Source organism: Strongylocentrotus purpuratus, unplaced genomic scaffold, assembly GCF_000002235.5.
Source record: "Strongylocentrotus purpuratus isolate Spur 01 unplaced genomic scaffold, Spur_5.0 spur5_scaffold_9, whole genome shotgun sequence".
Taxonomy (NCBI): domain Eukaryota; kingdom Metazoa; phylum Echinodermata; class Echinoidea; order Camarodonta; family Strongylocentrotidae; genus Strongylocentrotus; species Strongylocentrotus purpuratus.
The window spans coordinates 13,855,742-13,869,584 of NW_022145615.1; the positions used below are offsets into that span (position 1 = coordinate 13,855,742).

Consider the following 13,843-nt stretch of genomic DNA (forward strand, 5'->3'; position numbering starts at 1 on the left):
GTTTAAGAGAGTGCAAAAATCGACTTGCGCCAAAGTAATAAATGTGGTGTTTAAAAAAAAATGGGATTCGGTCTTTGCAGATCCAAATAACATCCATAGCAAAATCATGCCACACATATCAAATATCAAAGAACAATTGTGCGCGTGTGTGTGCGTGGATGACTTTGCTTCTGAAAAAAGCGTATGCAATGCATCTCATTTGATACATTCAATTCATTCTCTCATTTTAATACTTTTGCGCAAGTCGAAATTTGCACTCTCGCAAACAATGCCTCCTGTTCATCGAGGCGTGAACACATATCACACAAAAATGATACCGAACGATTCGGGATATAACACTCTTTCAAGAAATGTACTGTATGATAACCTTTCGTTTATAGGTGAATTTTAAAATAAATAACAATTTTCTGAGTGTAAACCTTTTTTTTTTTTAACTCAAAGGCACGGTATGTGTATCACTAATCGACAAGAACAAAAGTAATTATAGACATTTATAACACACGTGACAAAGGAAATTTGTGGAACACTCAAGGTAATGGTTTGGAAGTGTGCACTAATATTGGAGAAAGGCCACATTGCACGACACAAAAATCAAATAGATCTAAAAGCAAGCCTTACCCTACCTGGCTACCAGAACAATTTTTTCTAGAGAATAAAAAATTAAAAGGAAACAGCACCAGTCGTTACTGCACTGTTCTCTGTTAGTTTAGGGATGAACTCAAGCCAGCACATACATGTCTGCCAATTAAACGATACGGTTAATCTTTCAGCAAAGGTTCCGTGGATAGAGTAGTGGCCTTTGAACAGAAGATCCTGGTTTCAAAAGCAATACAGACTGTAATTGTTTCCTTAAGCAAGGCATTATACAAATTCACTGAGTCCGTGAGAGAGGAATTGTACTATATGAACTGTTTGTAACTAATCTTACAGCAAACATTGCTTTTTTATATTCAGGTGAGCCATAAACTAATAAAAGCATCTGCATGTATAATAACAGACAAAATTGTTTTATTTGGTCAGTTTGAAGCATCATATTATTTATAAAGCAACTGATGACAAAATAAAATTTAAAACCATAGCATACCGACACTCGCTCAAGTTTCGATGGCTTTTCGGGGACGGCAGTCTCTGAATTGAATTCTGGGATATGTTGAGATGACGTAGATTCTGTAAACCCCATAGGAGACCCTCTGGTACAGAGGAGAGAGAATTCTGGGATAGATTGATGGTTGACAGGACTTGATGGGTTGAGTCTTGAAAACCCTGAAGCCACGATGGGTCAAAGGTATTGAGCTGCTTGTGGTGCCAATTTGCAATGAGTTCCTACAAGGAGAATGTAGATTAAAATAAATACCTGATATATGAATCTATAAGTAATGGTTGATGGTACTAGCTTTTCTATCTGAGTGAATTGAAACCTTTCTTAAACAGTTATCAAATCACATTATGAAGTAAACTCAAATGATAACAATTATATAATGAGGTAAAATTCAGAAATCTATTCTACACTCAACTCCCTCACAATACCCAGATGGGAAGCCAAAATGTTAGTTCCCCTCCCTCAATAGTTTGTGCCCTAGAAAGAAGAAGAAACAAGTAAAAACAAAAACAAAAAAATGTATTATCGATCAAAGCCATATGATACCTTAATGGTATTTCCATCAAGTCTGGTGTCGGCGAATTATGACCTTCTGCACATGAAACTGACGACCCTCTCCCTTTAATCCCACTTTAATCTCCCTTTTAGTAATTGTGTAACAGTTTTCCTACCTTTTTGTCGTTGTCGGTATTAGTGCTGGAGTCATTAGGTACAACCCATATCTTGAGGAGTGGCAAGATATCAGCGCCCATCATATAGACTGCTGCTTCATCAATGCTAACTAAACCTCTGTCAATCAGATCTGCTACTATGCTGTAATGCCCACCTACACCATGTCAAGTAAAGGAAGACCAATTAAGGTATATATCGTCCGTTGTCAGCTAGAGTAGAAGGGCATTACACCACCATGGTGCCCTTCTGGCTCCAAACAGACAACAAAATCTTTCACTGTATCCAATTTTTATTTCCAGTCAAACAGTAGGCATACAGGAATAAAAACAGATATCTTATATTTACCCCTGCCCCCCCCCCCCCCACTCAAAAAAAAAAGAGAAAAGGAGGAAAACTTATTGCTTGATCCGCGGTTGGGAGATAATCCTAAAAGTTAATTTTCAATCAACATAAAATCATTGAATAAATATCCGAATACCCAACACAGCGGGTCATTTAGTTTTGGTTTCTGTTTTCTAGTGCTCACTTCTCGTTTCAGACTCTGAAGGTAACAAACCTGTTTGTTAAAGGGGAATCCAACCCCGAAAGCAGACAAATCAGAAAAGCATACTCGTGAAAGTTTGAAAGAATTAGACCCAAAAATGTGGTCACATGTGAATGATACGATAATATGGAGTGCTTAATCTGCAGAAAAAGTTCTAATTTTATAAAAATACAATAAATAATACACAGCAGTGAGGGCATTAGTAAGAATTATACGATGATGACGTGGATCCTAATCAAATGATTGGTAAATCGCGTACACGTGACCAGGGATTTATTTTGCCTACGCGTAATTTAGATAATGACCGGTCATTATACAATTCTAATGACCGGTCTTTATGTTATAAAATATCATTTTATATAAAAAATAAAACATGATAATACCCACACGAGGTACCTTTGCAACAATCTAACACGGCCGAGGTGATAGCCGAGGGTGTTTGGACTGTTTCGAAGGTACCGAGTGTAGGTAATTTTACTAATGCCCGAACAAAATGATGTGTATATATAAGTTTTATAAAATGATGTTTTATAACATAATTTTACTGATGACCTGTCATTAGTAAAATTACGTGTTGGGCAAACTAAATGCGTGGTCACGTGTACGCTCTCAACAAATCATTTGATTAGGATCCGCTTCATCATCTTATGTTTACTGATAAATTGTTCATTCCCACATATTTGAACGATTTTCGAATTCCATTTGCTCTTTGGAGCTCACAGGGATTTCATGCTTCATTGGAGGGGGAAAAGCTAAATCTGTTTTGAATTAGAGTAACGTCAGACCAGCAGAAAAGTGCGATTGTGTAGAATTTGGAGCCGATTCGGGTTTTATTCTGACTAGAAGAATTAAATGCACGAAAATTATGGTTCTCCATATTCTCATCATTATTTAGAACCTAAATCAGAAGGACAGTGGTTGTTTAGACATCTATATTCAATATAACTGCCTTTTCAATGAAAATCGGATTGCATTGACAATCGTGTAGTGTGCGCCAGGATTGTTATCCTGTTCAAACTGGAGGAAATTTATACAACAGTCAGAAACATCTGAAAACTTTTTGTACAGGTTTTCCAAGAAAAAACAAAAACGAGGATTATCGATGTTTCATCTTAATCACAATTATGATTGATAAAGGACCCATATTTGTAAAGCTTAGATCGTCCTCTTTCATTTTATGCTCAATTTTCCTGTTTGAGGTGTCATATGAAAGGGCAGAAATGAATTTTCTAAAAATGTGATTTTCTCTTCGAAATTCAGATACCGTTCGCCAAATGACTTGTTGGTAAAGCTTTCTTCAAATTCTTTTTCATAACTCATGCGTGAATTATGCCTTGCATGAAATGAAAGAGAAGGATCTAAGCTTTAAAAATATGTGTCATTTATTAATTATAATTGTGATACATCGATAATTCTCGTTTTCGATTTTTCTGGGATCTACTGTATATTGTAAGGGGCCTACAGACTAGATAGCAACATCGTATAAAGAAGCGTTGTACTTAGAAATAGTTTTGAAGAGACACGGATCATTTTATAGACAACAATCATTAGAGTGCACTCTGGATAATTCCAACCCAGTTGTATAAATAATAATACAGCATTAATAGATTTTTCGCTTGAAGCGATGTTCAAACATGCACTTCACTATACAACATTTCATGTTTGTTTGGCTTGGCTCTCTGCCGGTCTCTCTCCCTCTAAAATTATCTCTCCCCCACACTCACGCATTCTTGAATTGTGACAACCCAATAAATGGATTACATTTACGTGATCATTTTATGTCATACGTTTTTACTGTAGCACGCATGCTGTACCCTGGTAATGATTTTCTTTAGGTCAGGTATCATATTTGATACATTGCTTCATAATATGAATAATTCATTTAATTTAGTGATGTTCACATAAGACTAAAGTATTATTAGTTGCCACCAGAAATCAATTTTAGAAGTGTTGAAGCTCTATTAAACAAGGAATTGCCCTAATTTGGAATGTCTCATTATTGTATTTCAGTACAACTGCTCAATAATTATTGACATGAGGCATATGAAGTAAACCCTAGCCCCTGCTGCGTACAGTCATGGTTCAGTGACAAAGCAATGACCTCGTAACCGGGAGGCCTCAGGATCAAAACCGTATCGATGTGCTATATTAGTGCCCTTTTGTGGGGCATTAATCCTCATTACTGTCATTTATGACTTAAGGGCGTAGGTCCCCTAGTTGATAAGCATAGTAGCATACACATGTTTTAGCAGTCACGCAAAACACACATTGTTAAATTGTTATTCAATAAAATCTGAGAATGTTTACTATTATCTAGATCTATTATTTTTTAATTATTTTTAAAATAATTCCATAAATTGGGGTAAAACCAAAATATTCCAAATTTATGAGCGACAGTGTAATATCAGACTCTAATATATCACATTCTCAAAAAACATAAATTGGAACAATTCAATTTTTCACAAATTCAAACAAATCACAAAATTTGGTAAGGCTGTATGAATTATTTTGTTATTAACTGTATATTATGACGATATACAATTTAGATGATGTTTTTACCTTGACATGCAAACAGGAGTGGATTGGGTTTATGTTGCTCGAAGAGTAGATGTCCATGTCTTACCAGTTGATCAAACCAGAAGTCTATGATTTCCTTCTTCCCTGCCTTGCATGCACGACAGACAAGGAGTTTCAACTCGGCAACATCCTCTAGTAGTCCTGAAGTGTTGCGATGAAAGGAGTAAAAGGAGATGGAGAGGAGAGTGTTAACAGATGAATGAATCATGAACCAAAGAGATAGTAAAACAAAGGAAGAAAGAAAATTAAGGGTGATAGATAAAATAAGAGGGAAGAGGAAGAGAACGGGGAATTAAAGCAGAAATCTGAATGGTACATGTATTAATTACAACTAAAGTAAGTTCTATTCACACAATGTCTGCTGAGAGCAAAAAGGAGTTAACTCCTTCACTTTTAGATGGGAGTAATACTAAGATATTAATATGGTGAATTGATTATCACACCAGAATGCCTACTCTGGACGGGAAGACTCTGGTAATTCAATTAGTCCTACCAACATTATGTGCCAGTGACATTAAGCAGGCTAGTATTACCTACCAAGTTGCACATATTATATGTGCACAAGATCTATTTTGATGTAAGTGCGCTGAATTTGAGACAGAGAAAAACTTAACATGAGAGGAGAAACAGAGAGACAGAGACCGATAGAGCGAGGCAGAGGAAGAGAGGGTGCGATATATAGAAAGATAGATATAAATAGAGAGAGAGAGAGGGGGGGGAGAGAGGGTGAGAGAGAGAGGCAGACACACACAAAGCCATAGAGATCGAGTAAGAGAAAAGGAAGAATGATTCAATGTGCACAGAGAGAGAGAGAGAGTATCCCTAAAAAAACCAGAGAGAGAGGGTATCCCTAAAAAACCACACACAGAGAGAGAGTATCCCTAAAAAAAAACCCACAGAGAATCAAACAATCAAACGAAGACAGGGGAAGAGGCAGTATAGGACCAAGAAACACACATACACAGTGAGAAACGTTGGACTTTCAGTGAAACACACAGACAGTCAGACATAGGAAGAGACAGAAAAATACAATTGGCGAGAGAAAGAGACAGTCAGATGGCGTAACGAATAGTACGACACATAATCAGTCACAGAGACAGAGACTTGTGTAGTACGTAATACATAATAAAAGACAGGTAGTGAAAATACAACAATTTACCTTCATCTATTTTCACCAGTTCAGTGATAATGTTGAGATGCCCCTCAGTGGTAGCTATTTCCAATGCACTTCTACCCTGTATCAAGCAAACATACCAATGTTACGGTCCATATTTATCTTATAATGACAGTAACTTCATCATTAGAAGTATAGTGGAAACCTTACCTTGACAGACCACATCTGTATTAAAGCATGTATTAGTGAAATCTAAGTTCTCTCTCAGTTTCTCACATGCTGATCAACAGCTAAACAATAAATACTTCTTTCGATGTCAAACAAGTATTAAATACATCATCAATATAATATAGATTTAATTACTGTAAGTAGTATACATAAAAAGTGTTGTGCAGAAGTTAGACGATTCAAAAGGATTATTAACGGTACATCATTTCTTCTGATATTAATACTACTCAATTACATATTACTTATTTTAACAGAAAAGAAATGCACAAAAACAACTTCCACGACAAATACATTCATCAAAGGTGAGAAAATATGATTAAATAAATGATAAGTCAAGAGTTATTACCACCTCCACATTATAGTGAGTAGAAATAGTGAGAAAGTAAAAACTTTTCCTCCAAGATGCTTGTTTCGTATTCTTAACAAATCTATGTATATGTGACAGGAATCCAACAGGCAGGTTCAAACCGAACATAAATTGATGAAAAATGAAACTGGAAATATGTTACAATAACAAAATCAGAAGAGAATATAGCTTCAGCTGGTCAACAATCCTAGCAGGAAATATTTTTTATTTTCATTTGTTTCAAACAGTTGTGTTAAGTCAGGGACATGCTATATTTAAAAATTAGTTTAAAGATTTAAACGTTTTTTTATAAGTTTTCACAATTTCAACTGTGTACTAGCTGAGCAAAGGTAAGGACTATCAATGGAAAACAGGGACTTGGCCTATTTATAGGAGAAGCTGTGTCATCATGTTAGTATACATGAAATCTTCTGTCTAGACCCATTAAAGTCACTGACTTGACCGAATCGAAAACTTCAATTTACCTTCAATAAATCAACTGATGTTGTAATAGAGAAAGAGGTTGAGCGACCAAGATGCTGTAAACTGCAATTTTCACTACATGTCAAGCTAGCGAAGACAAAACCAAGGAAAGTCTAAAAATTCAAGAAAGCCAATATAAATAGTCTTATGGATGACTTGAAAGAATCTACTAACACGATTCTCCACAATTGCTTTGTTAATCAGCATCTCTCCGCTGGAACCTTCTGAAAGAAGCAATCCAGAAAGTCGTCAGTTCACATGTACCAGTAAAAGCTACTAAAAATATACCCAACCTATCATGGTGGAACAAACACCTCAGTAGAAATGCTAGACAGAAGAAGAGGGCCAGACTCAAGGCTAAAGTCACCAATAACGCACTGGAGCAGGTACAAACTGCTCCAAGCTCGTTTCAGATCTATGAACAGAAAACCCCACAAGATCGACCTTACAACGATCTTCATCTGGCAGAAAGGTTAAGCAAGAAGGCTTTTTCATATTTCAAAAGCAGGAGACGGGACAATGTTGGTACTCCTATACTCCGCTGGAATGAACGAGAAGCATCTCTGCCATGCGAAAAGGCCCATATGTTAAATGATCACTTCTGTCATGTCTTTACCCTTGAGGATCGTATACGAAATACTTGGCATTACTCGCCGGTAATTCTCCGGTGAGTCTCATGAACATCCCATCTATCATCTTGATGATCACAATTCAATTTCTTAAATGAAAACCAACATGGATTTCGGAAACACCGAAGCTGTGAGAGCAAGCTCATTCTTACAATAAAAGACCTGATACGATCATTCGAACAAGGTACTATTAGCAGGACGTTTTGATTCTCGACTTCAGCAAGGCCTTTGATAAGGTACCCCATCAAAGACTTCTCTTCCTTCTTCGAAAGTGTGGCATTCAAGGTCGACATTTGGTTGACGACAAGATCACAGAGAATAATCGTTGTTGGGGAATGCTCAGCCTCGGTTGAAGTACTGTCAGGCATCCCGCAGGGGTCCGTCCTAGGCCCGCTCCTTATCCTCGTATATATCAATAATATCAATACAAACATCACGTCGAGTATAAGGCTATTTGCAGATGATTGCATCCTCTACCAAGTGATTAATAAGGGCGCGTTCATGCTTGATTTTGAAGGCAGAATGAGCGATTTGTAACGCTCATCGTAAACGCTCATCGTAATCGCAGTTCCACGGTGCACTGTTCATGCTCACTTCTCCAGGCAATTCTCCTTGGGTGGCCTTCAGCTGGATTCGCAAACCTGTGTGCGCATGCTACGTAGACCCACTAGAGGTCAGTGCGTTGACCCCATTTAAACGCGTTTACAAATTGTAAACGCATCTTTTTGTGAGTTTACGATCGGCGATCGTGATCGCCGTTTTTCGGTGATTCTACAAAAGTGAGCATGAACGCAATCGTGTTTTAAACTAAACGCGTAACAGATGCCTGATTCTGGCCGTCAAAATCAAGCATGAACGCGCCCCAAGACGATCAATGACAGTGTAATCATCCCGGCGGATCTGAACAGACTATCTACATGGGCAGACAAGTGGCAAATGAAATTCAACGTCATCAAATGCTATGTTTTTCAAACTTTAAGAAGGAGACGTGACCTCATCAGCCAAGCATACTACATATTAAGTAGTACCACCCTCAAAGAGGTGAACAACCATCCCTACCTCGGAGTGGAACTAACCAATAACATATTCTGGGAGAACCAAGTGGATAAAGTAGTCACAAATGCCCACTGTGCTCGGCTGAAGGGTGAACTAAAATGGAAACCACTACAAAAAGTCGACGTTTTGTGGCTAGGTACCCGCTCCTCTTCAAATCCATGAAACATCAGGTCGCCATACCCATACCTAAATACATTACACAACCACAGAAGATACTCAAGGGACATCATAAATTTTTCTTCTCAAACACAAGATGCAACACGGATGTCTATCGGCTCACCATCTTTCCATGAACTATTCGGGCCTGAAATCTACCTTATATTTATTTTTTATTTAGATATCGTGTTACCATGGTTGTACCTTGGTATATGTACTGTGGTCAAAATATCGTGTACCGTGGTAATTTTTATAAGGGTTATGTTAAGTATGTATTTAAAAGGAAGATGTCTCACCTCTGTATTCTTACAACATGGTTCAATCCCCCAGCACATTAACATGTGAGCAGCGTCGACATCTCCCTTCTTGCAAGATGCATGAAGGAAACCAAACCTAGCGTACAGCTCTTCTTGGTCTGATCTACCAGGCATTTCCTTCAATGTTTGGTTTCCACACATCGCCCTCTCTATTCCAAGACTATGATGACTATAGAATGGGAAGAGCTTGTCTCGAACATCCTCAGGAAGGGCTTGCATGTACTTGTATGCTTCTTTCACAGAGTCTGAACTCTTCTCCAGAATTTCTAGGAGGGCCGTACAGGCATCTGCATGCAGAACAGGAAACAAGATAACACTCCCATTAAAAGAATGGATAATGCATGTTTCATTCGCGACATACATGTACAAACATGTCGACCTTACTTAGAAAAAAACCTGATCATTGATTTGATTGCAACAAAAATAAAATTGATCACGGATATCACATATTAACATAATGCAAAATTAACATTTCGATCCTTTTGTGTGTTGAAACAAATGGGCAAACTGTCCGGCACTACGTCACAGTGACATTACCAATTCACCTAAAGTACCTATGCCTATAGGATCACAGCTTCTTCTCTTCTCTCTTTTTTTTTTTTTTTTGGGGGGGGGGGGTCTGATTTAATTCAACTTTTACGTTTCACCAGTTCGCTTTTCTGTTTTCTGTTGGAGTACTAGTACTTTTCTCTGATCGTTGTATTTAAGTTAAAACACTGGGCTCACCACTTACCTTAACCCTAACCCTAAATCTTATTTCATTGCAACCGTGACAGTAACCATCTACCTTTAAATACATGCAGCAACAGGCAACTGTTGTCAGTGTAAATGTTAGATCAGCTATTCAAAACACTACTTACTTTTCACTCATATAGCAGGCACACTTCAGGGGGGTGGGGCTGTAATTTAATATTCTATTGTGAGGGGTGGAGCACCCAAGTTGTTTGCATTTACTTTCTTGAACTGGGGGGGGGGGGATAATTCAATATTATATTGTGATGGGGTAGAACAACCAAGTTGTTTGCATTTACTTTCTTGAAATGGGGGGGGGGGTGTGAGAAATGTTGGGGATCTTGAGCTCCCCCTCCCCCACCCTCTATAATCGCTACCAGCCTATACACCTAGACAGGCAAGCTCATTTACATAACTAGGTCAGGCTCAAGGGTAAACTAACTTAGACATAATTAGGACTTCATAAATCACCTTTTTAAAATGTGTCGGTTTGTTTGAACAACTATCAGAAAATGCAAATAAACACAAAATAAACGTGAATCCAGACTAAATGGCAAATATAAAGTCAGTGATAAGTACAAATCGTTTAGAAGGTTTAGCTATGATAGAATAGGTTATATACATAATGAATGACAATAAAATCTAAATTCCAATTAGAAAAGTACAAGTTTCATGAAATATTTTCTGTGAAGAAAAGGACATTCATGAAATCGTTAGTGCATGATAAAAAGTACTCCTAACGTAAAGTTGAAAACACACGACGTAGTTGTTAAATCATTTTTTTTATTGCAAACAATAAAACTTCATAACTGTTTTAACCCCTTAAACCGATATTCCTGCCCCTTTCAAATGATTTTCTCAATTCCTGCTAATATTTAAGTCACATTTTTTGTTAACTGCCAGTCAATGTTATACGGGGTCAGCAGCTTACAGGGGTTTGAACGATACAAGGGGTGGCTATCACAGATGAAATGTTTTTAAACTATCCATTGACATTAGGTGATACAATTTTAGTCAAAATGATAAACCTCAGTAAACAGAACAAAGAAAATTCAAAGAAATTTGGGAATTTCAAAAGAAAAGGAAGTGTATTTGTATCCATTTTCTAAGCATATTAGACTGATTCAAGAACATGTTAACAAATTATAATCTATCGCAGAAGGTGATAATTCTTATGGGGATGTGAATATCTTTAGATAAGTGTTTTTTCCTAACCTGGGATCAATTGCCACTGTTTTCTTCTGGAATACGAGAATACATTATAATTTGATAAACTGACCATTCAGGAGCACATTGAGATGGTGAAATAACAACAACATAAAAGCATATAAAAGCTTTATAAACAAATCTATTTCAAAAAACAAAACACACACTCAACTGATACCAATCTGATTGACAGACAAAGTACACAAACTCTTTTTAGTGGGGAATCCCAGAATACTTGGATCAGTGCTTGAAATAAAAAGGGTGCATTTATGAGATTCGCTTGATATCAAAGTGATATCAAAGTGGACTTTGCGCTCCGTATGCTGATTGAAAAGGAAAAATGTATGAAAGGACTAACCAGGCAGTAGGGAAGATCTCGTTAGCAATAATCGTCATTGTCAACAAGACATAACAACAATACTTAATGAACATAATTATTTGATCGGCTGAGCAACATATTATTAAAAAGTCATCATATAAAAGTGATACATGAAGAGTTATGACAGCGTGTCTGAACAAGAATACTAAAGTGCATGGTCTATTCATGGACTGTGTAAGGTCCATGGTCTACTGCACCCCACAGACAGAGACTAACATAGTTGGCTAAGTTTCATATTTTTTAATGGAATTGTTTTAGAGTGTCAAATTATAACCTATGCCTGAAAATTAGCACGCGCCTTGCAAATACGTTCTGGCAAGTTTCATTGATCATTTTGGATGGTTTGAGCAAGGACCTCTAAGCCTGGATGAAATTTATAATATCACAAGCCAGCATTATTACAGGTAGCATTTTATGATCTGACTTGTTATCTTACTGACCAAATGTGTCAATTTGCCAGAATTAATTCAATCATTTTCTTTTTCTAAATCCCTGCCTCTGGTAACTTTTGGCAAGTGGATATAAATGACCAAACCATGTCTCGAGGCATTCCAAGAGAGGTTCTGAATTCCGGCTTAGATGTAAGCAGGGGTCTAAATTAGGATTGATTTTGGTTTAGAAACCAACAACTCTTTTTGGATATTCTATAAGTATGCACATGTATATCAAAAATGTATCCAAGGGTTTGAACAAATTTGAAACCTTCGATTCTGGTTGCAATAGGGTGAATATGACATGGTTTGACGGTTTAAATAGGCCTTTCCTCATATGGATGCTGTTTAGTGAATTACCTGGCATGAGAAAAAAATCATTTCTTACAAAAGTATGAGTCGTACAAAGTTTTGGTATGGGGCCATACGTTTGGTTCAAAATAATAATAATAATAATAATATTAATCTTTTAAAGTCCACTCCAAATTTTATTAAGTTAAACCGAAAATGAAAATATTGGAAACATATGCGATCTTACAATATTCAAAGATCGTTGTCGCGGTTGAAATCGAGTAAGAAGTGATGAAATTGTATATAATAAACTCTTTTCGTTGTATAGTTCCCTCTCAAGGTCAATATATTGATTTAGCTATAAAACAATGTTTTGTTGACTAAAATCGACCAATTGGCTATTCCCGTTTGGAAATTATATATCGCAATACATATTGTGAGATGTTCATGGTCGCAGCTCCCATTATATGGCCGTAGGTTCTTTTTGAAAATTATCGAAATTTACCCGGGAGCACCGGTAAATTTAGATATTCAATTTTTCTCGAAAGCAGAAGCGTTTTATGGGCTAACATTTCTAGTGTTTATATTACATCCACAGGGGCATCCAAATATTTCAAATTTGTAAAGAATCTTTATCCAGCCAATTTTTAAAATTCCCCAAAACTATGTATTACCTTTGAAGAGGATGCACATGATTTTATTAAAACTAAATCAAATGTATCTCCGAATACCATTAATAAAAGTAGTCTTAAATACCTTTATAAAAATTAAGGTCATAGAAGTTAGCTACTACAAGTAGTTTAAAATAAATTACAAACAAATCAATAGTTTAATTACAGTCTATCACACTTGATGCTATAATGTAGTAAGCCTACTTTTACTTGTTTCAATCTCAATTTCATTTTGTTGTCTTTTCTTAAACTACATTTAGTGTCACTGAGTTTTACACACAGCCAAGGGTACTGAAAATATCACTTTTTGGCTACTGCTTCCAAATACTTTGCATTTTTAACACTTGAAATCTGATGAAAAATACATAAATAAAGATGCAAAAACGACCAAGAATATTACCTTGCAACATGTCATAGTTGTCCATTGTTGTCTGCTTCAATCACTCTGTCCTCTTCCAAAATACTTAAGTACCTGTCATGTATCCTACTTATATCGTTTTCCTATATGTTTGACACTACGACACTTCTAAGTTCCAATCGCGATGAAGAATATGAAATTAACCGTTGTTCTTTCGAGCTAGTAGTAAAGGTGTTATTTGACATGCAACACTTCAACTATGTGCCTGTTTCGAAAATCGAACCTCAATTGTCTTGACACCCAATAGTGGGGGAGCATGATGCTAGTTTGTCTCACTCTGCATCGGAGCCTCCTGCCTAATCCGTCCAATACAGATTTGTCAAGAAAATCCTTACTTTAGTTTCAACCATTCATAACCCCGGTGCATGAATTTGCAAATTCATATAGCATATGCGGAGGGGTCATGATTTTGTCGTCTGATATACCTCCACTCCCACAAATCAGTATGTAGGCCTACCTCCAAGATGAAAGTTGGGAATCTCTGCATGCATCCA

At 36.8% G+C, this 13,843-nt stretch overlaps 1 protein-coding gene across 1 annotated transcript; it reads right to left on the reverse strand.

Moving 5' to 3' along the window:
* Positions 1–430: 430 nt before the first annotated feature.
* Positions 431–13,356, reverse strand: LOC115920513 (leucine-rich repeat serine/threonine-protein kinase 1-like). The gene is made up of 7 exons (XM_030976341.1): positions 13,332–13,356; positions 9,201–9,508; positions 6,052–6,127; positions 4,875–5,033; positions 1,771–1,925; positions 1,085–1,323; positions 431–458 (listed from the first exon to the last, which is right to left on the reverse strand). Exons 1-7 carry the CDS (start codon positions 13,354–13,356, stop codon positions 431–433), a joined length of 990 nt encoding a protein of 329 aa, XP_030832201.1.
* Between the last annotated feature and the right edge of the window lie 487 nt (positions 13,357–13,843).

Bases quoted from the DNA above. Each gene is read 5' to 3' on its own strand.
- LOC115920513 (XM_030976341.1), bottom strand. From the start codon at position 13,356: ATGGACAACTATGACATGTTGCAAG. The intron at 6,128-9,200 runs GTGAGACATCTT...TGCTTGATACAG, and splicing joins CATGTTGTAAGAATACAGAG to GGTAGAAGTGCATTGGAAAT. The intron at 1,324-1,770 runs GTAGGAAAACTG...TTCTCCTTGTAG, and splicing joins ATACCGACAACGACAAAAAG to GAACTCATTGCAAATTGGCA.